At 44.9% G+C, this 21106-nt stretch overlaps 1 protein-coding gene across 11 annotated transcripts in view; it reads left to right on the forward strand.

Moving 5' to 3' along the window:
• Window positions 1–21106, forward strand: part of NEDD4L (NEDD4 like E3 ubiquitin protein ligase) — a 380166-nt gene that overhangs the window by 335514 nt on the left and 23546 nt on the right. For all 11 annotated transcript variants that reach the window (XM_070361948.1, XM_070361949.1, XM_070361951.1 and 8 more), the window contains 5 exons: window positions 9070–9135; window positions 11369–11598; window positions 13500–13621; window positions 14719–14789; window positions 16288–16383. In XM_070361948.1, the coding sequence (XP_070218049.1) occupies window positions 9070–9135; window positions 11369–11598; window positions 13500–13621; window positions 14719–14789; window positions 16288–16383 (585 nt within the window). The remainder of the gene's footprint in view (window positions 1–9069; window positions 9136–11368; window positions 11599–13499; window positions 13622–14718; window positions 14790–16287; window positions 16384–21106) is intronic.

Consider the following 21106-nt stretch of genomic DNA (forward strand, 5'->3'; position numbering starts at 1 on the left):
CCTGTTCATAGAGCTTTCAATGTAAAGGAAGAGAACATGACTTACTAGCGGTAACAAAACTAAGCATTCTCTTTTGTGTTTTATAGGAGGGTAGATTAAAATACAACAACCAAAATGTCCTCCCTTCCTTTTTATATGAAGCAAAACCTCATCCTGGATTTGTAGAGTTTTGACATTTCTTGAGGCCACAGGTAGTATATGCGTGCTAACAAATTTAAATTGGATTCTGAATCTCTTCCAGCTCTAAAAATCTGCAGAGGTTTGGTGAGATTGTAGCTGAGCTCCAGAGCTGGTAGAGTTAAGAATCCTTACCTCTGCTGACCCACTAATAGCCCCCTCACGTATGTTCATCAGGCAGATAGTCTGCCTGTCATTCAGCAGTTAAAAAGTACCTGTTCAGACACCTGGGCGGAGCCTGGAATAGGCCACTGTGGTCACAGAGAATGCACCAGTCTTCTGTCAGTGGTTACATACGTACAGGGAGGGACTGTTGAAATTGTAGGAACCATGCTGGAGTCAGCAGCAGATTACAAACAAGGATCTTTTAAAAACTAGAGGAGCTAAAGGAAGTAAAGTTTGTTACATTGAGTGCTGAGCTAAGAGACCAAGAGGTGTATTTCAAATACCAGTTTTGAGGATGTCACTGGTGGCCAGTTGTTTAAGGGTTCACCTTCAGTACAGAGGGTACAGGGTCAGCCCGTGGTTGGGGAGCTGAGATCCCATGTGGCTTCGAGACCAAACAACCAAAACATATAACATATTCAATAAAAACTTTTTAAATGGTCCACATCAAAAAAATCTTTTTAATACTAATTTTGTGACTTTAATCTGATTCATTCCAAATCATGTTTTGAATTCTATGTCCATTTGAAAACTTAGATGATAATACAGGGCAAATGCACCTTGATGCCTGACTTCCCTTTAGCTACTTGTTGGATTTGTTCAGCTGCTTTGCTGCTGGTTAATGCAAAATGCCTAATAATACCTGTGTCAAAACAGACATCAGCTACTCTTCATGTAGTTTAACAAATACCTGCCTTACTGCCATGGGTTCCTTTTGATATATTCACAGTCACAATAAGTCAGAGTAGTATTTTCCCTTCTCCATCATGAGAAACAAGGAAAATTCAAGAAACGGTGCTGTTTTTCAAGCAGCAGAGGACTTTTGAATAATTCTGAAGCCTTTTCAAGTGTCTATCAATTACTGATCATCTGTCTTCATGCAACTTTGTTAGTTTTTATTCATTACTATTGGAAATTATTTAGCATCATAAATCCAGATAGATTTACTATGAGGGAAGATCTCTGTTTCTTTATTTTCTAATAAAAGAGATTTGTTTACTCTTTAATTATAGGTAGTGGTATCTCTCCCAGTGAGAGCATGTTTTTTTAGGTAATCATCACCTTAGTGTAGATAAGTGATTTTTGTTTTAATTCAGTTCTAAATTTTTGGGAATTTCCACAATGATTTCTTTCTGTCCTTAGCTTATAAATTATTTAGAATAAACTTTTTAGTTTCTAAGAGTTTGGGAGGGTTTTTACCTCTTTCTTACTAATTATGGTCAGAGAATATTGTCTGGGGAATATTGTTAGATATCTGAAACTTCTTTGGAAGCTTGACCATTTTTTGTTACTGCTCTTTTTGTATTTCAAAAGAATGTATATTCTGTCTTTCCTGGGTATAGAGTTCTTTATATGCCTGTTAGATCAAGTCTGTGGTGTTCAAAGTATCCATTTCCATCATGACTTTTTTCCTGGCTTTTCAAATGTAATCAAGTCAGTTTGGGTCAGAATCTCTCATGACGATTGTGGCTTCGTCAGTCACTGTGTTCACTCTGCTTCTCTAGTATTTGCTTAATATATCTTTTCTGTCTCTTAACTTTTCTGTCTCTTGTTACTTTCTGCTGGACTGATAGAATAGTCTTTATTTTCTCTCATTTTCTATACTTGGAAGTTGTATTCTCTATTTCTGTTCTTTTGGTGCTCACATTAAAACTTTTAACCAACATACTTGACTTAATGCCAAAATTAATCTCTGTCTCTCTTCCTGGATAATATACAACTCTGGGGAACTTTCGTGCTGTTTTCCTAAAAAGAAATAATGCAAATGAACTTACTTACAAAACAAAAGCAGACTCACAGACTTAGCGAACAAACTAAGATATAGTTAGGGAGTTTGGAATGGACATATACACACTGCTGTATTTAAAATGGATAACCAACTCGGACCTACTATATAACACGAGGAACTCTGCTCAGTGTTTTGTGGCAGACTGAAAGGGAGGAGAGGTTGGGGGGAAGTGGATTCTTGTATATGTATGGCTGAGTCCCTGTGCTATTCACCTAAAACTATCAAAGCATTGTTAATCAGCTATACCTTAATATAAAATAAAATATAAAATAAAAAAAATTTTTAAAGTGCTGTTCTTCTCAGTCCCACATTCCATTGTTCAAAGGAATTTTAAAACTACTTTATCTTTAAACTTGCCAAATGAAAGTGAAAATCACTCAGTCTGTCCAACTCTTTGTGACCCCCTGGACTATACAGTCCATGGAATTCTCCAGGCCAGAATACTGGAGTGGGTAGCTGTTCCCTTCTCCAGGAGATCTTCCCAACCCCAGGGATCAAACCCAGGTCTCCCACATTGCAGGCGGATTCTTTACCAGCTGAGCTACCAGGGAAGCACCAAAAACTTGCCAAATAATCGTTAACATTTTCTTTTTCTTTTTTTTTTAACTGTCAATGTTTGTTTAATTTACTTATATGTAATCAAATTTCTATGTCTACCCTTGGTTCTTGCATTTACTTTTTTCCAGGTTAAGTTTTCTCCTTAATGAAGTTTAACTTCTAGTTCATGATTCTAAAACTGTAGCCTATAGATCAACAGAGTCAGAACCATTCAGAAACTTATTAGAAATGCACATTTTGAGGTCCTAACTCAGACCTACTGAAAATCAGCAACTTTGGTGTGGGCCCTGCAGTCTATATTTTAACCCCACCCCCCGCCCCCCAAGGATTCTGATGCCCTCCCAAGTTTGAGAACCTCTGCTCGGTCAGCAATTTCAGTGAGAGTGTGAGAGAGAAGGGGCTTACCTACCTGTCTGTCAAATGATAGTTTAGCTGACTGCAGGATTCTTGCTCAACAGTTACTTTTCTTCAGTACTTTGAAGTTGTTTTTTCCCTCTTCCAGCCTCCATAACTGATGATGAGAAGTTTGTTGTCAATCTGATTGTCATTTTTTGATGAGTAAATCTCTCTTTTCTCCAGTGATTTTTAATTTTTCTCTGTCTTTAACTTTCTACAATTTTACTATCATGAATGTAAGTGTAGGTTTCTTTTTATTTATTCTACTTTGGATTTATCATGATTCTTCGTCGTGGGGATTGCATCTTTCCTTTATCTGGGAAAGTTCCCCGCAGTTATTCCTTTGCACGTTGCACCTGTTCCATTTTTATTATCTGTGTCAGTAACTCATACCAGGTATTTGATTCAATTTCATATTCTGTCTTATTTCTGAGCTTGTCTATCTTCTGTCTGTCTTATTGCCATACTGCAGGCTCAGCTCTCCCAGTTAATTACCTTTTAAGCTTTTTATCATCTACTCTGTATCAGTTCATTATGTCTATTATTTCAGTGACTGAGTTAATTGCTCAAAGTTCTCTTTGATCTTTTAAAATGTGCTTGGCCTTTTTAGTTACTGTTATTCTGTCCTGTTGTTTGCTTCTATTTATTTTTCTACCCATACTTGCAGCTTTTAAATCACTCTTGAATACTTATCTCATAGCCTCTTTTACATTTATTGTTACCTCTGGTCTTAGTGGGATTAAATCTCCCACTCATGTCTGTAAACTCTCCTCAGTGGTAGGTGATTGTCAAGTTCAGTGTCTAATTTTTGTTTTGAAGTGCATATGCACTCATTTTTGTATCTTATGGGTCTTTCGTATGTCCTGAACTGTACTAACTGTTTACTGTTTAGTTTATATTTATGCACCCTTAGTTACTATAACTGTGGGCCTCACACTCACTCTGGTGTATAGGCTTGGAGTCTGAGTTTATTAGAGGTCTGGATTTGTTTATTATTTTTCTCCCAGTTATGATCCCAGACGGAAAGTAAGCTTCCTTGCAACTTCCCCAGGCCTGTGGGTAGAATTTTCTTATATGCTTCTCGGATGAGGGTCTTGTGCAGGGAGCCGTGTTCTGATCCCCTGGGTCATACAGAATGTAGGCCATGTTCTGTGTGCCCATGTGAGGATTAAAAACTCAAGCCCAAGTGCCAAGGCTGGGTCCAAACCCCAGTTCTATAATTTTGAGTCTTTCTGCCTATCTGGTACCTAGAGTTTCTCTCTTTTTCCCAGGTTTTAAAAATGTCTACATACTGGGGGAGAAGGGACCCTTCTGTGACATTATTGTGATTCAGTATGCTCTTGGTATGCCAGGCGTCACCATTAAAGGCCCTGGAAATGTGAAGTGCTGTTCATACTTGCTTCTCTTAAGAGCACTATCTCATGCTTGTGTAACGCTTTGTACCTGTTCAAGAACTTTATATAACCAACTGCTTTGAAACTCACAGCAATCCCCTCAGGATGGTAGGGAAGTAGTTGTGATTCCCACTTTTTCAGAAGCTACTTGTGTGGCTGAAAGTTAAAGTCCGCGTCAGAATCCAGGCCGGAGCCTCAGCTCTCCTGGCCCTACCAACGTCTCTGTGTCAGGCCCAGACCCTTCTCTGCCAGGAGCTCCAGGGTCAGTAGTGGACAATGATGCATGCAAATACTGAGAACCCACTTTACACAGCGTCAGATTTTCATTTTCTTCAAAAAAGAAACCTTATTTAATAGAGGGTAGCTTTAATCAATGGATACCTTCGTTATTTAAATAGGTTTATGTAAAAGTTATGTTGTGGATAAGAAAATAAGATGCCAGATTTTCACAAGAGAATAAATAAATTGGCCTGTCTGTTACAAGAAATGTCATTCTCTTCAGAAATGTCATTCTCTTCTATCACAAAGATTGTTGGAATCTTTTTAGGAGAAGGATATAAAAAGCCATTATAAGAACGACCCCTAGAGAGAAAATATGAGTATTAGAGGAGGAGGTAGATTTCTTAGCTTTCATGCATCATCTCCTCAAAAGAAGAAAGGCCAGAAATATCTCAGCACTGATTTCCACCCACAGCTAGTCAGCAGCTAGCAGATTATAAGCCAGACAGGGGCGGAGGTACCATGGGCTGGGGGCAACACTTTGAAATACATTCCTTGGGAAACTTGTCATTTAAGATACTGTCGGACTTGCATACACAGTGATGAATGTTCAAGCCTTTTTTCAGTGTTTGCAGATGAGGAAACAAAAAATAATTACTGGGAATGACATATTTGGGGAAATGGAAGAGGCTTAAAATTTGACTGGTTGAGTCCTTCGACTTCACTGAGCAAGCATTCGAGAGTAGAGAGGTCATGTGACAGAGCTAGCTGGCAGGGAGTCTGTCCTACAAATCTGGGCTTCTGAAGCTGGCCGGAAACCATAAAAGGAAATCATTTTTTTTTTCCAGGCTTAATTTTCTTCACAGCTGATCATACCTGAGAACCTCAGACAAATACTTTTCCTTTTGACACTTCACTGTCATGGTTTGTTCTCTCCTGTCACTCTCGTTTCTGCTCAGGTTTCTCTTTCCCAGAGCCGCCTTCCCCAACCACCTCATGTAAGAGGAATTCTGTCATTTGCCTGCCTTGCATTTACTTAGGTATTCATTTAGCTTTTATTGCCCGTTGCTCACAGTAGCTTCTAAAAAAGCTATAGAGCAAAAAGCATGATAATGTCTTTATTGGCTTATGTCAGACCATTGTATCCATTTCCTTATGTTGGTGGTTGTCCAGATGGTGATAAAATCTCTACCTTTTCTGGAATCAAAATTCATACATTATTTCATCAGACTAAACACCGTCCAAAATAAACATGATATATAGTCAAGTCTGACGTTCAGTGGAGAAGTAAACAAAGACTGGCTTAAAAACTAAAAATGAAGAACAAACCACAGGTGGTGTAGGTTGTCTTTTTTTTTTAATTGAAGTATGGTTGATCTGCAGTATTGCCAGTCTCCACAGTACGGCAGTGACTCAGTTATACACACGCTGAGTGTATGTATAAATATGTATGTATAGTTACATATATAAACTATGTATGATTTATACCAGGATACTGAATATAGTTCCCGTGCTTGTTGTTTATCGTTTCTAGGGTAACAGTTTGCATCTCCCAACCCCAACCTCTAGTCTGTCTCTCTGCCTCTCCCCCTCGGCATCCAGTTGTCTTCAAAATGCTCTTAAGACGCATGAATGTAATGTCTTTGGCTCTTGAATTACAAGGCAGAATACTGACATGATCATGGCTTTCTGTGACAGCAGTTACTTATTTTTGTTTTGGCCTAGTTATTGTCTGTGTGGTCATGTCTTTAGGCAGTACAAAGGGAAGAAACTCTTGCTCTTCATTTTCGCTTTTTCTGGTCAGGAATAAGTGTGGCCAAGGCATAAGGTCTGGAGTCTGGAAACCCTTTGCAAAAGATCAGTATATTTCATTAATGCAGTCCAAAATGATACCAGCAGAAGTATTCTTGCCCAGACTCACACTCTGCTCCAGAAAGCAAGGAGTTCTTCTGAGTGTCAGGCTGTCCAGTTTTGTCTATGTGTATGCAAAAGCCAATCCTTTCTGCTTCAGAAAAAGAATTGTAAGCCTTTTCAACAGCTTGAAGTCAGGGCTCTCAGATACTACAAGCTACCTGACAATGTAACAAGTAGGGAATATTTGAATGACGATATAGAAATGATACTGCTTTACCTGAAGAGATCCCAGAATGAATAACGTTAGCTCAGTTACCGAGCTCACTTCTGTGTATCATCCCTCTGCTCCATAGATACAGCCTTCCAGATCTAAAGAGATCCTTGCCCACAACCACTAAATAATCAGCTCCTAAAATGAGGACGTTTCCAGCATGCTGTCTACTCAGTTTTTTATTCCTTGACAAGAGAATCAGTTCACTTGCCTTTCTGCTGTTAACTTTTTCTCCCAAGTATTGTTAAAGCACAGTCAGTCTTTTCTAAATGACAGTACAGCTCATTTGGAGTTGTGTGTTAAAGTATATGGTAGCCAATAACGTATCTAAACTACAATCCATAAAAAGATTACAATGCACCTTGATGCACATTCAGACAGAAGTCACATGGAAAGTCTATTTAGTTTATGTATAATATCTCTCAGACGTGGGGTTGCTCCTCCCAGCCACCGCCTCTGACCTTAGGCATGGGTTAGATAAGTTAGGATAATCATGATGGTGTGATCACACACCTAGCCAGACATCCTGGAATGTGAAGTCAAGTGGGCCTTAGAAAGCATCACTATGAACAAAGCTAGTGAAAGTGATGGAATTCCAGTTGAGCTATTCCAAATCCTGAAAGATGATGCTGTGAAAGTGCTGCGCTCAATATGCCAGCAAATTTGGAAAATTCAGCAGTGGCCACAGGACTGGAAAAGGTCAGTTTTCATTCCAATCCCAAAGAAAGGCAATGCCAAAGAATGCTCAAACTACCGCACAATTGCACTCATCTCACACGCTAGTAACGTAATACTTAAAATTCTCTAAGCCAGGCTTCAGCAATATGTGAACCGTGAACTTCCAGATGTTCAAGCTGGTTTTAGAAAAGGCAGAGGAACCAGAGATCAAATTGCCAACATCCGCTGGATCATGGAAAAAGCAAGAGAGTTCCAGAAAAACATCTATTTCTGCTTTTTTAACTATGCCAAAGCCTTTGTGTGGATCACAATAAACTGTGGAAAATTCTGAAAGAGATGGGAATACCAGACCACCTGACCTGCCTCTTGAGAAATCTATATGCAGGTCAGGAAGCAACAGTTACAACTGGACATGGAACAACAGACTGGTTCCAAATAGGAAAAGGAGTATGTCAAGGCTGTATGTTGTCACTCTGCTTATTTAACTTCTATGCAAAGTGCATCATGAGAAACTCTGGGCTGGAAGAAGCACAAGCTGGAATCAAGATTGCCGGGAAGAATATCAATAACCTCAGATATGCAGATGACACCACCCTTATGGCAGAAAGTGAAGAGGAACTCAAAAGCCTCTTGATGAAGGTGAAAGAGGAGAGTGAAAAAGTTGGCTTAAAGCTCAACATTCAGAAAATGAAGATCATGGCATCTGGTCCCATCACTTCATGGTAAATAAATGGGGAAACAGTGTCAGATTTTTCTTTTTGGGCTCCAAAATCACTGCAGATGGTGATTGCAGCCATGAAATTAAAAGACACTTACTCCTTGAAAGGAAAGCAGAGACATTACTTTGCCAACAAAGGTCTGCCTAGTCAAGGCTATGGTTTTTCCAGTGGTCATGTATGGATGTGAGAGTTGGACTGTGAAGAAAGCTGAGCACCGAAGAATTGATGCTTTTGAACTGTGATATTGGAGAAGACTCTTGAGAGTCCCTTGGACTGCAAGGAGATCCAACCAGTCCATTCTAAAGGAGATCAGTCCTGGGATTTCTTTGGAAGGAATGATGCTAAAGCTGAAACTCCAGCACTTTGGCCACCTCATGCGAAGAGTTGACTCATTGGAAAAGACTCTGATGCTGGGAGGGATTGGGGGCAAGAGGAGAAGGGGACGACAGAGGATGAGATGGCTGGATGGCATCACCAATTCAATGGACATGAGTTTGACCGAATTCTGGGAGTTGGTGGTGGACAGGGAGGCCTGGCGTGCTGCAATTCATGGGGTCGCGAAGAGTCGGACACGACTAAGTGACTGAACTGAACTGATAATATCTCTAAGTGATTTCTTGAACATCCGTATTGTTTTCAGGGATGAAAGCCTCAGTCAGTGCTGAATGGTCTTAATCATTTCTAGAACTTCCCATGTGGTGTGTAGGCATCATGTAAACTTCAGTGATCATATGAGGAGTGACAATTCTAAGGCTCACGATTCATGAAACTTTCTGAACGTCGGCTTCGTGTACGTAAAATTTCAACTGCATTGTTCATATTATCTATATGTATACATTTGTCTTCCAGGCTGTTCCTTACTCCAGAGAATTTAAGCAGAAATATGACTACTTTAGAAAGAAATTAAAGAAACCTGTGAGTACATGTCTTCCAAAAATGTTGCCTTAGTCATTCGTAAGTTACCAAAATTACTTCAGTGAGAACTTGTTTCTTACTTTTATGTCTATACCAAAAATGCTACTTTCCTTTTTTCACTGCACTTTAATCCACCTGGATCTCCGATCTGAATTTCCTTTTTTTTTTAATTTTATTTTATTTTTAAACTTTACAATATTGTATCAGTTTTGCCACATATCGAAATGAATCCGCCACAGGTATACCTGTGTTCCCCATCCTGAACCCTCCTCCCTCCTCCCTCCCCATACCCTCCCTCTGGGTCGTCCCAGTGCACCAGCCCCAAGCATCCAGTATCATGCATCGAACCTGGACTGGCGACTCGTTTCATACATGATATTATACATGTTTCAATGCCATTCTCCCAAATCTCCCCACCCTCTCCCTCTCCCACAGAGTCCATAAGGCTGATCTATACATCAGTGTCTCTTTTGCTGTCTCGTACACAGGGTTATTGTTACCATCTTTCTAAGTGAATATTAACTTAGAATTATTGGGTTGGCCAAAAAGTTTCTTCGGGTGTTTCCATATCATCTTTCAGAAAAACATTTTGGCCAACTCAAAACATATTAAATCACGGAAGGTAATTTTTTATGTAATACATAAAAAGATAGAAACGATTTTATGAGATATACAATAATTCAGGACCAAGTGAAAAAATTTGGAGAAGCCTATGCAGTTGCTTATGGTTACCCTATTTAATAAAACCTTGGTTTTATTAAATATGAATTATAAATTTATAAATTATAAATGTTCAATTTATAATTATAAAATGTTCAAGTCTGTCCCTTTAAATTCCAATATGTACAACATAAATATAATTTATAATATTCTGGCATATTAAGACCAAATGTCATTTTCAGAGTAAAAATTCTCACTGGGAAACCCATTAAGATTCTGGCAAAACCAAGAAATCTTGTAAGGCTTTTTGTAGGCAGTGTTTTAAATTATAATATTATATTTTCTACTGACATATCTCCCCAGATCCTTTAACACTGCGTTTTCTGTTTCACTTTGGTTTCACCTGTCTGGTGAGGATTTTCCCAGTCTTCTCATTTTGTGCCTTCACTTTCTGGGGTGTTTTCGCACAGGTCACTGTTGATTGGCTTCGGCTCACTGGGAAAAGGGGTGTGTCTCCCACAGCTCAGATCTCCCTGTCTGCCTGTGCTTCCCGCCCGCCTGCCCCAGCCCGCTCCACTCCCTCAGTTATGCCCTCTCCCCACTCTGCTGTGGGTTAGGCACTGGGGATGTCTGGAACCCAGCCTCTGCCTCGGGGAGCTCCCCCTAAGGGTTTTGTTCTCTTTTCCATCACCCCGAATCAAGGAGCTCCTGGAAAAAAAAAATTTAAGAAAAAGGAGCTCCTGGGTGCCTCCATTTCAGAATGACTCAAATTTGAACCCGTGGAATTCCCGTGTTTCTTTGTGAGTCACCTGCGTTTCTTCTGAGGATAAGTGATGACTCTGAGGGCCCCACCCTGTCTCACTCTAGCACTTAAACTCCACGGTACCTTCTGCCTGGAAACCGACTCTGCAAATCCATTGTTATAACAGAGCCGACCCGGGGCCTGCTTAGCCAGGAAGCAGTTATTCACAACTTCAGTCAAGTGCCTTTTAATTTTCATGTTTACCGTTGAATAGCTGTGGCCCTTGGCCTGATCATGAGAGTCTGCCCACCCCCACCCTGGCAATAGAATTAGCTTCTAAGCATCGTGGACCCACGCCTGCAGCCGGAGCCCCTACCAGGGCTCAGAGTCATCCCAGCCTGGCTAGGTGGGGATTGTCTATGGGTTTTAATCATCTGGACTGAAGTCCCTTTCTTTGACTGAAACAATATAGAGCGCTGACCGTGTTTCAGTTGTCAGCGGGTGGATAAGGGCCCCTCAGTTGCTCATAAAAGCGGGACAGGATGATTTGTCTCTACTCAGCGTAGTTTCCTCCGCAGCACGTGTTGCTGACTCAGTGGATGACAGCTGCTCGTGGGTGCTGTGTGTCTCCTCCTGACGTAGGAGGCTTTCTGTCTGTGAAGAAAAATCTAGAAAGGGCAGAGTCCCAGTTGGAGCCATTTGTCCCTGATTGTTTATTCGAAGGCTGCCATCATTTCTGCTCGTTGTTGTTTTTCTGTTAGGAAGTCAGGTGTGTATTTACTCTCTGACTGTGTGTCCGTTTTTTTGTTGTTGTTTTTTCCTTTAATTTAGGCGGATATTCCAAACAGGTTTGAAATGAAACTTCACAGAAATAACATATTTGAAGAGTCCTATCGGAGAATCATGTCTGTGAAAAGACCAGATGTCCTGAAAGCTAGGCTGTGGATTGAGTTTGAATCGGAGAAAGGTCTGGACTACGGGGGCGTGGCCAGAGAGTGGTTCTTCCTACTGTCCAAGGAGATGTTCAACCCTTACTACGGCCTCTTCGAGTATTCGGCAACGTAAGTGTCTGGAGTGCATTTCAGAATGTGTCCCCCACTGAGCCAGGTTTATTCCTCATGAATAAATGAGAGAGATGAGATGATGGGAGAGTGGGCTTCCCTGGTAGCTCAGCTGGTAAAGGAGCTGCCTGCAATGCAGGAGAACCCGGTTTGATTCCTGGGTCAGGAAAATTCCCCTGGAGATGGAATGGGCTACCCATTCCAGTATTTTTGGGCTTCCCTGGTGGCTCAGACAGTAAAGAATCTGCCTGCAATGCGGGAGACCTGGGTTCAGTCCCTTGGTTTGGAAGATCCCCTGCAGGAGGGCATGGCAACCCACTCCAGTATTCTTGCCTGGAGAATCCTCATGAACAGAGGAGCCTGGTGGGCTACCGTTCATGGGGTTGTGAAGAGTCAGACATAACTGAGCAACAAAGCACATGACGAGAGAGTAAGCCGCTCCCTCGTGTGAGGTGAATGAACACTGCCGACCTCAGCCCCGCCCACCCTCCTCCCTGACGCCTAGAACAGACTCTGGCTCCACACAGTGAAATACCGTACAATGTGAACACCCAAAAATAATTCTTCCCTTGTCTGTTGGGTTCATGTAATTGAAATGGAAAATGTGTTGGGTACTTATCGTAAAGAACAGCACTGTTCATTTGTTATGCTAATTCGGGGAATTTGTCACTGTCACAATTCAGAAGGTCATTGTCTCATGAACAGGAATAGTTTTCTGACATTGTACTACTTAAAGGGAAATTGAGGATCCGTCCTTTAGGACCCAGAGGACTGTCCTGGGCCTGTGAGGTGAGGCCCTGCCTTCCCCTTGCATTAGGGTTTCACCACTGCCGGGCGTGAAGACTGAGGCTTTCTTGGGAATCAAGCTGCGCACAAGGCCGCCCGTCTCATCCTCCAGGCTGTGGCTTCTCCAAAGCCTCAGGCTGGGCCCAGTCCTCAGTAGGAGAGTCGTCGACCTTGAGAAGCAGCCTGTGCTCTTTGGGGCCAAGACTTCTCCCACGTCTTCCCCCTGGTGCCAGTCTCCTGAGGGCTGTTTGAAAAGAGCAGCCTCGGTATTCTTCTCAGTGCTCTGGCCAAGAATTTCCCATTTTGTAAAACTGATAAAAGCCATGAAAAAGGAGAGGATCAGAGACCACACCCACACCTCACCCACATCCCAGAGTGGCCTCCAGAGGAGCCTGGCTGCAGACTCTGTTCCTTACCTAAGCACTCCTGTGGCGGGGAGTCCCTGTCGAGCCCCTCCAGAGGAGTATGGCCGCAGACCCTCTTCCTTACCTAAGCACTCCTGTGGCAGGGAGTCCCTGTCGAGCCCCTGTGGTCTGTGCTGTTTCTCATCTTCCAAAGGTACTCGGCCGAACCGTAAGAAACTGACGTTTTTGTCAGTCAGCACAGTCAGATGTCCACAGTTCCTTAGGTTTACCTTAATAGGGCATGCGCACCAGCTCCAGTAGATCTCCGTCCTTGGTCATGGAAAGAGGCTAACCTCTAAATAAACCCTGTTCTCTAGCTTTTTCACCTCATCTGTCTGAAAGCCTATTGACAGGCAGAGACAGAAAATTCAGATGCTTGCATTTCTTTTGCTATTGTTCTGTCGCTAAATAGTGTCCAACTCCTTACAACCTCATGGACAAGCTCCCCTGTCCTTCACCATCTCCCAGAGTTTGCTCAAATTCACGGCCATTGAGTTGGTGATGCTGTCTAACTGTCTCATCCTCTGTCACCCCCTTCTCCTTTTGGCTTCAATCTTTCCCGTCATCAGAGTCTTTTCTACTCAGTTGGCTCTTGGCATCAGGTGGCCAAAGTATTGGAGCGTCAGTCCTTCCAGTGACTATTCAGGTTTGATTTCCTTTAGGACTAATTGATTTGATTACATTTCTTTTTTCTCTCTTCCTCCCCAAAAGGGACAACTACACACTTCAGATCAATCCCAATTCAGGCCTCTGTAATGAAGATCATTTGTCCTATTTCACTTTCATTGGAAGAGTTGCTGGGCTGGCAGTATTTCATGGGAAACTTCTAGATGGTAAGTTATTTTTAAAAGTGTTGAAGGTAATAAGACAGTGTTCTCTGTGGTCTATCATGAGGTGTCTTACTCACATCATAGATTTTAAGCAGAAGATTCTCACTGGTTCTCTGTAAATCAATGGATTCTTTTCTTAATGCTTTGCCCATAACGAAGGTGCTCCTTAAGACCGTGACTGCCCTTGGAGGCAGAGCAGAGACGCAGCATGTCAGTGTCGGCCCCCTAGCCCCATCTGGGGCCTCACCTTCTTCCCTCCCCAGACACCGGCGGGGTTTGAGCCTCGTCTTAGGGCTACGCTGAGCCCGAGGGGGCAGGAGCTGCTGCCGGGGGTGGGTGCCTGGGGACACCTGGGGCGGGCTGAGGATGGGGGTTGAAGGTGGAGGAGGGGGACCGAGGTTCCCGCGTCCTGTTGAGAGGTGTGCAGCACAGGCCGGCCTGGCACGGGTGTGGGGGGCCCCTGTGGAACCACGGGGGGTGTTCCTCACTGCTATCGCCCTGCTCAGGCCCCCTCCTCCCCCAGAAGGCCGCACAGCCTCCTCCACGGTCTCCCACGCTCCCTTCTCACCCTGTCCTCCTCTCCCCACCACGGCGCCAGCGATGACACTGACACGCAGACAGGATTCCCTCCTGGCGTGTTGGTGACCCCTGGCCCCTGGGCAGCAGCCCAGACTCTGCAGTGCCTCGTGGGAGCGCTGTGTCCACTACCCAGTCCCTCCCGGCCTGCCAGCCAGGGCACCCTGTGCCACTGTCCCGGCGAGCCCCCGCTTTGTCCCCCCTAGCCAGGAGTGCCTTTCTCGCCCCGGGCACACGCGCATTTGCACTGCAGGTTCCTGCCTGTGCTTGAAGCTCATTGGCCGTCTCACAGCAGCCTTTCTGGCCTCCACTCTCCGCTGGGCAATCCCTGTTAGTGTAACTGCCCCGCTTCCCCATCCGCTCCCCACCCCCATGCACACCAGGCCCATGTCTGGCTGCAGAGAGCCCTCGATTCTTCTGCCCTGGTGTCTCGTTCACATGAAAGCGGGTTAGTTTTTAGTTTGTGCCCTGATGCACAGCATCATCAAAGATTTGAAACTAACCCAGTTTTCCCCACGTTTTAGGTTTCTTCATTCGACCGTTTTATAAAATGATGCTGGGAAAGCAGATAACTCTGAATGACATGGAATCTGTGGTGAGTAAACACGGGTTACTCCAGTGGACATCGTGAGCTGCTTGTGCTTTATAGAAAGGGAGTTGAGGCCATGTGCTAGTCACAGCGATTTTTACGGGCACCCTCGTTCAGTATGAGCACCAGGGAACATTTAGTTGTTCAAGAGGTTAATTGATCTCTGTAACTTTTTAAATAAGCAAATCATTGTTCACATTTCCTAGAGTCATGGTATTTCCGGTGGACACACACACAACTCAGTTACCTCTGCTTACCCAGGACTAGGTAGACCAAATTAAACCCAAGGGTCATCTAGAAACCTCATCATTGCCCATTGAAATTGAAATTGCTAATACCAAACAGGTTACAGGCTCGTCTGTCATCCCTTTGTTTTCCAACCTAAAAAAATGGCAGGGGACCAGGCCAAACAGTAGATAAGGGAAGAATATTTGAAGTCATCCTAGACATGGAAGAAGGGTAAATGACCACTACATTGCAGGAGAAGAGTGAAAAATTAGACAGTAATTGCCGACTTTTGATTTGGGTTTTCATGTTGCATTCAACTTACTCATTTTTAATCTAGGCTGACCCTTTCAAAGCTGAAAGGATTTTCTGTAAAAGCAAAATCCGATGCTCTTTTCCCAGTATCCTTTGCTTCTGTTTTTCTTTTAATTTACCTGTGACCCCACCGTTCACCTCCACGGGGTTGGGAGCCGGGGGAGGGTTTCCCTGGGGCCATCAGGAAGCATCTTTTTCCCTCAGCCTTGCCGCTGCACTGCCTGCGCGTGCTGTGGAGTTGGGTCCGTGAGCCGTGTACTCGTGGCCCACGGCACAGCCTCTGGGTATGGAGGGAGGGCAGAAGGCCAGCGTGCATGCGAGGCCACTCAGCTGGTTTTTCTGTGGGCCCGTAGCTCTGCGTATCCACCTTACCCATCTCAAGCTTCTCTTCAGCTCTCACCTTTAACTTAAGCTTTATGCTTTTGTTACTGTGCAATGAGGAAGCTAGGAGTACAGAAGTTTCTCTTCAAGTCTAAATTAATTTTATCCCCCACGGGGATAGTAGGCGCCCACATTCTCTTTTTCCTTCTTGGAGCCCAGGCTCTGGGGCCTGTGTTCTGAATTTTGCTCACAGTGACTTGCAGAGAGTGATAGAAGCCCAGGAAGCGGCACAGCTTGAAACCACCGGCGTTTAATTAGGGCTTTCTCTGTCCTTCCTACTTCCCTCTGATATTTTCACTCTTAAGAGACAGGGAGTGTACTGAGCTCTACAGGCCCAGTTGTATGATTTCCTGACTGCCTTGCGGAGCAGGCCACTTCCCCTTCTCAGAGGATGGGATCCAACTACAACCCTCAGCAGGGGAGAGTTGGGTGGGGCAGAGCTGGAAACAAGATATCAGTAACTAGTGCATTTCTTGAGATTGTGAATGGAATTACACTGGAAGAACATAATCATTTAAAGAAGTCAAATGAGTGTTTGTTTTGAAAAAAATACTTTATTTTAATTTTTGTGTCAATTTTATAGGATAGCGAATATTACAACTCTTTGAAATGGATCTTAGAAAATGACCCAACTGAACTGGACCTTATGTTCTGCATTGATGAAGAGAACTTTGGGCAGGTATGTGTTGTAGGCGGCCACCCGCACTCGCCCTTGACTTTCAGAGTCTTTGCTTCTGCACAGGCTGCACCACAACTTTGCTGGACAATTGAAAACGGCCACCAGGAGCTTCGGGTGTTCATCACCATCTCACACCAGCGCCTTAGTGTCACGCCAGGAAGCTAATCCCAGTTACAGCTGCCTCTCTTCCTGCAAAAGAGAAGTTGCTCAGTCGTGTCCAACTCTTTGCGACACCATGGACTGTAGCCTACCAGGCTCCTCTGTCCATGAGATTCTCCAGGCAAGAGTACTGGAGTGGGTTGCCACACCCTCCTCCACGGGATCTTCCCAACCCAGGGATCGAACCCAGGTCTCCCGCATCGCAGGCAGATGCTTTACTGTCAGAACCACCAGGGAAGCCACAGAATTTCTCTTCCTGCAAAGTCAGAGAAATTCTAAGGCCTCTGGGGCATGAAGTAGTACCTGCTTCTCAGCTAAAGTAGATCTGAATGTGAATGTTGGCTCCCTGGTTTTAAAATTTAGATACAGTGTCCGTGTTTGCTTAGTGATATAAATATGTGACCGGGAAGAGGTGATGTCTGGGGACCTTGACTTTGTTCCCTCTGCTTTGATAGTTCCCTTGTCATGATGAAATTTGTCTTTTGGGGCTCAGCAGGCTCAGGGTTTTCTAACCTCCTTGCTTGGCACCTGTACTGTCCTTGTGGCTCAGTTAAGTTCATGTCTGACTCTTTGCAACCCCATGGATGCAGCACACCAGGCTTCCCTGTCCATCACCAACTCCCGGAGCTTACTCAAACTTGTGTCCATCAAGTCAGTAATGCCATCCAACCATCTCATCCTCTGTTGTCCGCTTCTCCTCCTGCCTTCAATCTTTCCCAGCATCAGGGACTTTTCAAATGAGTCAGTTCTTCACATCAGGTGGCCAAAGCATTGGAGTTTCAGCTTCAGGATCAGTCCTTCTAATGAACATTCAGGACTGATTTCCTTTAGAATGGACTAGTTGGATCTCCTTGTAGTCCAAGGAACTCTAAGAGTTTTCTCCAACACCACAGTTCAAAAGCACCAATTCTTCGGCTCTCTGCCTTCTTTATGGTCCAACTGTCATATCTGTACAGGACTACTGAAAAAACCATAGCTCAGGCTATGTTAACTGTAAAGATTAATTTCAGAGATGAAAATTGCCTGCTTGGAATTCTCGTCATCACCCTGACGTTGTCTAGGGGATGTGTTACCTTTGATTCATTTGTCCCCTATGATAACACTGCTTGCAGGGCCAGGGAGGGTCTTCTCAAGATGTTATCCAGCCCCGGCTCCCGTCCTTTCACAAAAGTCCAGAGAGAGTTCCATCTCCCAGACCAGGCCTCATAGCCTTGACGTTCATGAGGTCAGGGAGCCCATTTTAAGGGTTGACTATGGAAGATGATGTTAGTTTGTTCTTTATTGCATCAGAGATTACTGAAAGTGTCCTCCACCGCCCCAAAAGTGTGTTCACATCTCTGTCTATTCATGATGCTGGGCTCAGTTTTATAAGTGAGGCGGGGAAATCAGGTCCCTGCCCTCTGGGGTTCATAGTCTTAGAAAAAAGAAGCTGATGCCGCTGGATAAAAAGGAGTTTCTGACAAAGAGGTGTGGGGGCAAAAACTATTCAGCGATAAGGTGATCACATAGATACCAGGATTAATGTTACATATGCTTGAGCCAAGAGCAGTCACGAGTGTGAGCCTGGGGGTGGGCGGGACTTGGGGAGTCTGTGTTTTCGTTCCTTCTTGGCTGGCAGAGTTGAGGCTCATAAAATTTCAAACGCCAGGGATGAGAGAGACCTTGTGATAAATGTAAACAATCAGTGATTCCTTTAAGAATCTCGTTTGCCCTCCCATCCTTTTTTTGCTGCATATTGTGCTTCGTGACCAAAACTCCTCACAGACGGTGGGCGCCGCCTGTCCCTGTGGGAGTCTTGTTGTGGGGAACGGGGAGGGAGACCTTTTCTGCACACCCGTCCCCAACTAAGGTGTCCCATCCAGATTAGCAGTAGCCCCCCAAGGACTAAATGTAAATGGGTTCCTGCCCTTAATCTGCTTCCTTCTTCTGTTCCCCCTTCCCTTGAGCCCCTCCAAGTCACCCCTCCTCTCCCCCATCACCCCGCCCCATTCACCCCTCACCCTCCCTCGAGCCCCTCCCCCGTCACCCCTCCCCCCTTCACCCTTCCCGCTCTTCCCAGACCAGCTGCTTCTGTCAGCCCTACGACGTGGATGCTCCTCTGCCTGCTTCTTTTCTGCTCCTGACCCCAGCGCTCACCCACCGTGTGGTTCAGGTTCCACCCACCTCTGCACTGCTCACCCAGTCTGTTATCTCTGGTCCACACCCCTCCTCTCGTGTTCAGATTCCCCTTGGTCTCTTAAACCCCTCCTCCCTCCAGAAAGACCCGCAGGTCCCCAGACTGAACTAAAGCCACTTCCTCCTCCCAGCCCCACCCCCTGCCTCCGTCTGATCAGTGGCCCCACCCCCTCCACCTTGGCCTCTTCCCTCTTTCCTCCCACGTCCCGACCCTGCGTGCAGCTGGTCACCACGTCCTCGTCGCTTCCCTCATCCACACCTCCCCTCGCTCAGGCCCCTGGTCCCCACGTCGTGCCCTCTCCAGTCCTCTCCCTGATGCCCCCACACGTGTGCTCCGGATGTGGTCACTGTGGAAAGCACACCTGGATGCGGAACCGTTCTGCTCAGCATCTCCTCCACTGGCCGTCCTGTGCCCTTCAGTGTGAGCCACGGCCTTCCCTGCACGGCGCACCTTTACCTTCCCTCCTGACACCTCCTTCCTCCCACCTTCACAGCCACGGGTGCCTGCCGTGCTGCCCCCCAAGATGCCCCTTGCCCTCCGCAGTCTACGTGGCACTGTCTCCTTGAAGCACCCCCCCACCTCTGGGGCCCTCCCCACACTGACCTCCAGCCACCACTGACCAGCTGCCTCCCCTGAGCCCTCAAGGTTCTTGGATTTCTCCAGGGCCCAGCGTGTAGTGATGCCTACTGCATGCTTAGTGAGCAAAGGACTGAACCGAACTGATCTCGTTTTTTTAATGTTAGAAGTAACGGAAGCTCCAAGTGTGAGAAAACAAAATGTAATTGGAATTGTGGTGACTTCTTATTAAGCTGGACCTTTTTTTTAAGGGTCTTGACTGCCAATTTTTAAAGGGTAACACATGGCTCAGAGAAGGCAATGGCACCCCACTCCAGTACTCTTGCCTGGAAAATCCCATGGATGGAGGAGCCTGGTAGGCTCCAGTCCATGGGGTCACCAAGAGTCAGACATGACTGAGCAACTTCACTTTCACTTTTCACTTTCATGCATTGGAGAAGGAAATGGCAACCACACCAGTGTTCTTGCCTTGAGAATCTCAGGGACGGGAAGCCTGGTGGGCTGCCATCTATGGGGTCACACAGGGTCGGACACGACTGAAGTGACTTAGCAGCAGCAACACATGGCTAATCATCCTGAAAGTATGTCTTCTTTGCATTTTTAACACATGGAGGGAGACGAAAGAGCCAAGAAGACTTAAAATCAGTCTTGGACTGTCAAATGCAAAAGGAAGGGTCTCATGTATATCCACTTACAGAGCTCCATCCATGCTCAGTCAAGTCGGTCTGTCTTATCTGACTCTGCAACCCTTTGGACTGTAGCCCTCCAGGCTCCTCTGTCCATGGGAGTCTCCAGGCAAGAATACTGGAGCGGGTTGCCATTTCCTTCTCCAGGTCATCTTCCCAACCCAGGGATCGAACCCATGTCTCCTCCGTCTCTTGCTTTACAGATGATTCTTCACTGCTGAGCCATCAGGGAAGCCCATAGGACTCCATACGACTAACTTAAATAACACAGTTCAGAAGGCATTACTGATGCCATGATTCAATGCAGACGCCCTGAGAGACCTTCCTCAGTTACAGTTAAATGTAACTGTTTCTACCTAACAAGCACAAACCAAACAGAAAATGTTTGCGTTTTAAGTAGACTTCTGATAAAGGCGCTGATGATCGTCATAATTCATGTCAATTATTCATTACAGACAGTTCTCAAGCCTCCTCATTTAATGTGGATGTTTCTGACTTTGGCTTGAATCAGGTAGAGTAATGTGAGCAGAACAGACTGGCAAGATGAGTAAGATGATGATTAGGAGCCTGTTTGTGAAAGTACTGCCTTTCCTTTTGAGAGAGCTAAGCCTGATTAACAAGGAACTAGCATATCTATTTTGTATTCTGGAAAAAATACAGAGTGAAACCTAGCTCTCATCTCCCACATTCAGTCCCTCACCAGGCCCTGTTCGTTTTTACTCCCTGCTATTTGTCAGTTCTCTCTGTTTTCCCTGTCTGCCCCCTCACGAATACCTGAGGGTAAGCTACCATATACATATTATATGGCTTCCCTTCTGGCTCAGCTGGTAAAGAATCCTCCTGCAATGCGGGAGACCTGGGTTTGATGCCTGGGTTGGAAAGATCCCCTGGAGAAGGGAAAGGCGACCCACTCCAGTATTCTGGCCTGGAGAATTCCATGGCCTATATAGTCCATGGGGTCGCACATAATATATAGTGATATCTATTATATACATATATAAACCTTTATTCATTTCCCGGCTGAGCTGAGTCTCCGTCGCTGCTCGGGCTTTCTCCGGCCGCAGCGAGCAGGGCTGCCCTCTAGCTGTAGGGTGTGGGCTTCTCGTCGCGGTGCCTCCTCTTGTTG

Source organism: Bos mutus, chromosome 24 (genome assembly GCF_027580195.1).
Source record: "Bos mutus isolate GX-2022 chromosome 24, NWIPB_WYAK_1.1, whole genome shotgun sequence".
NCBI classification, from domain to species: Eukaryota; Metazoa; Chordata; class Mammalia; order Artiodactyla; family Bovidae; genus Bos; species Bos mutus.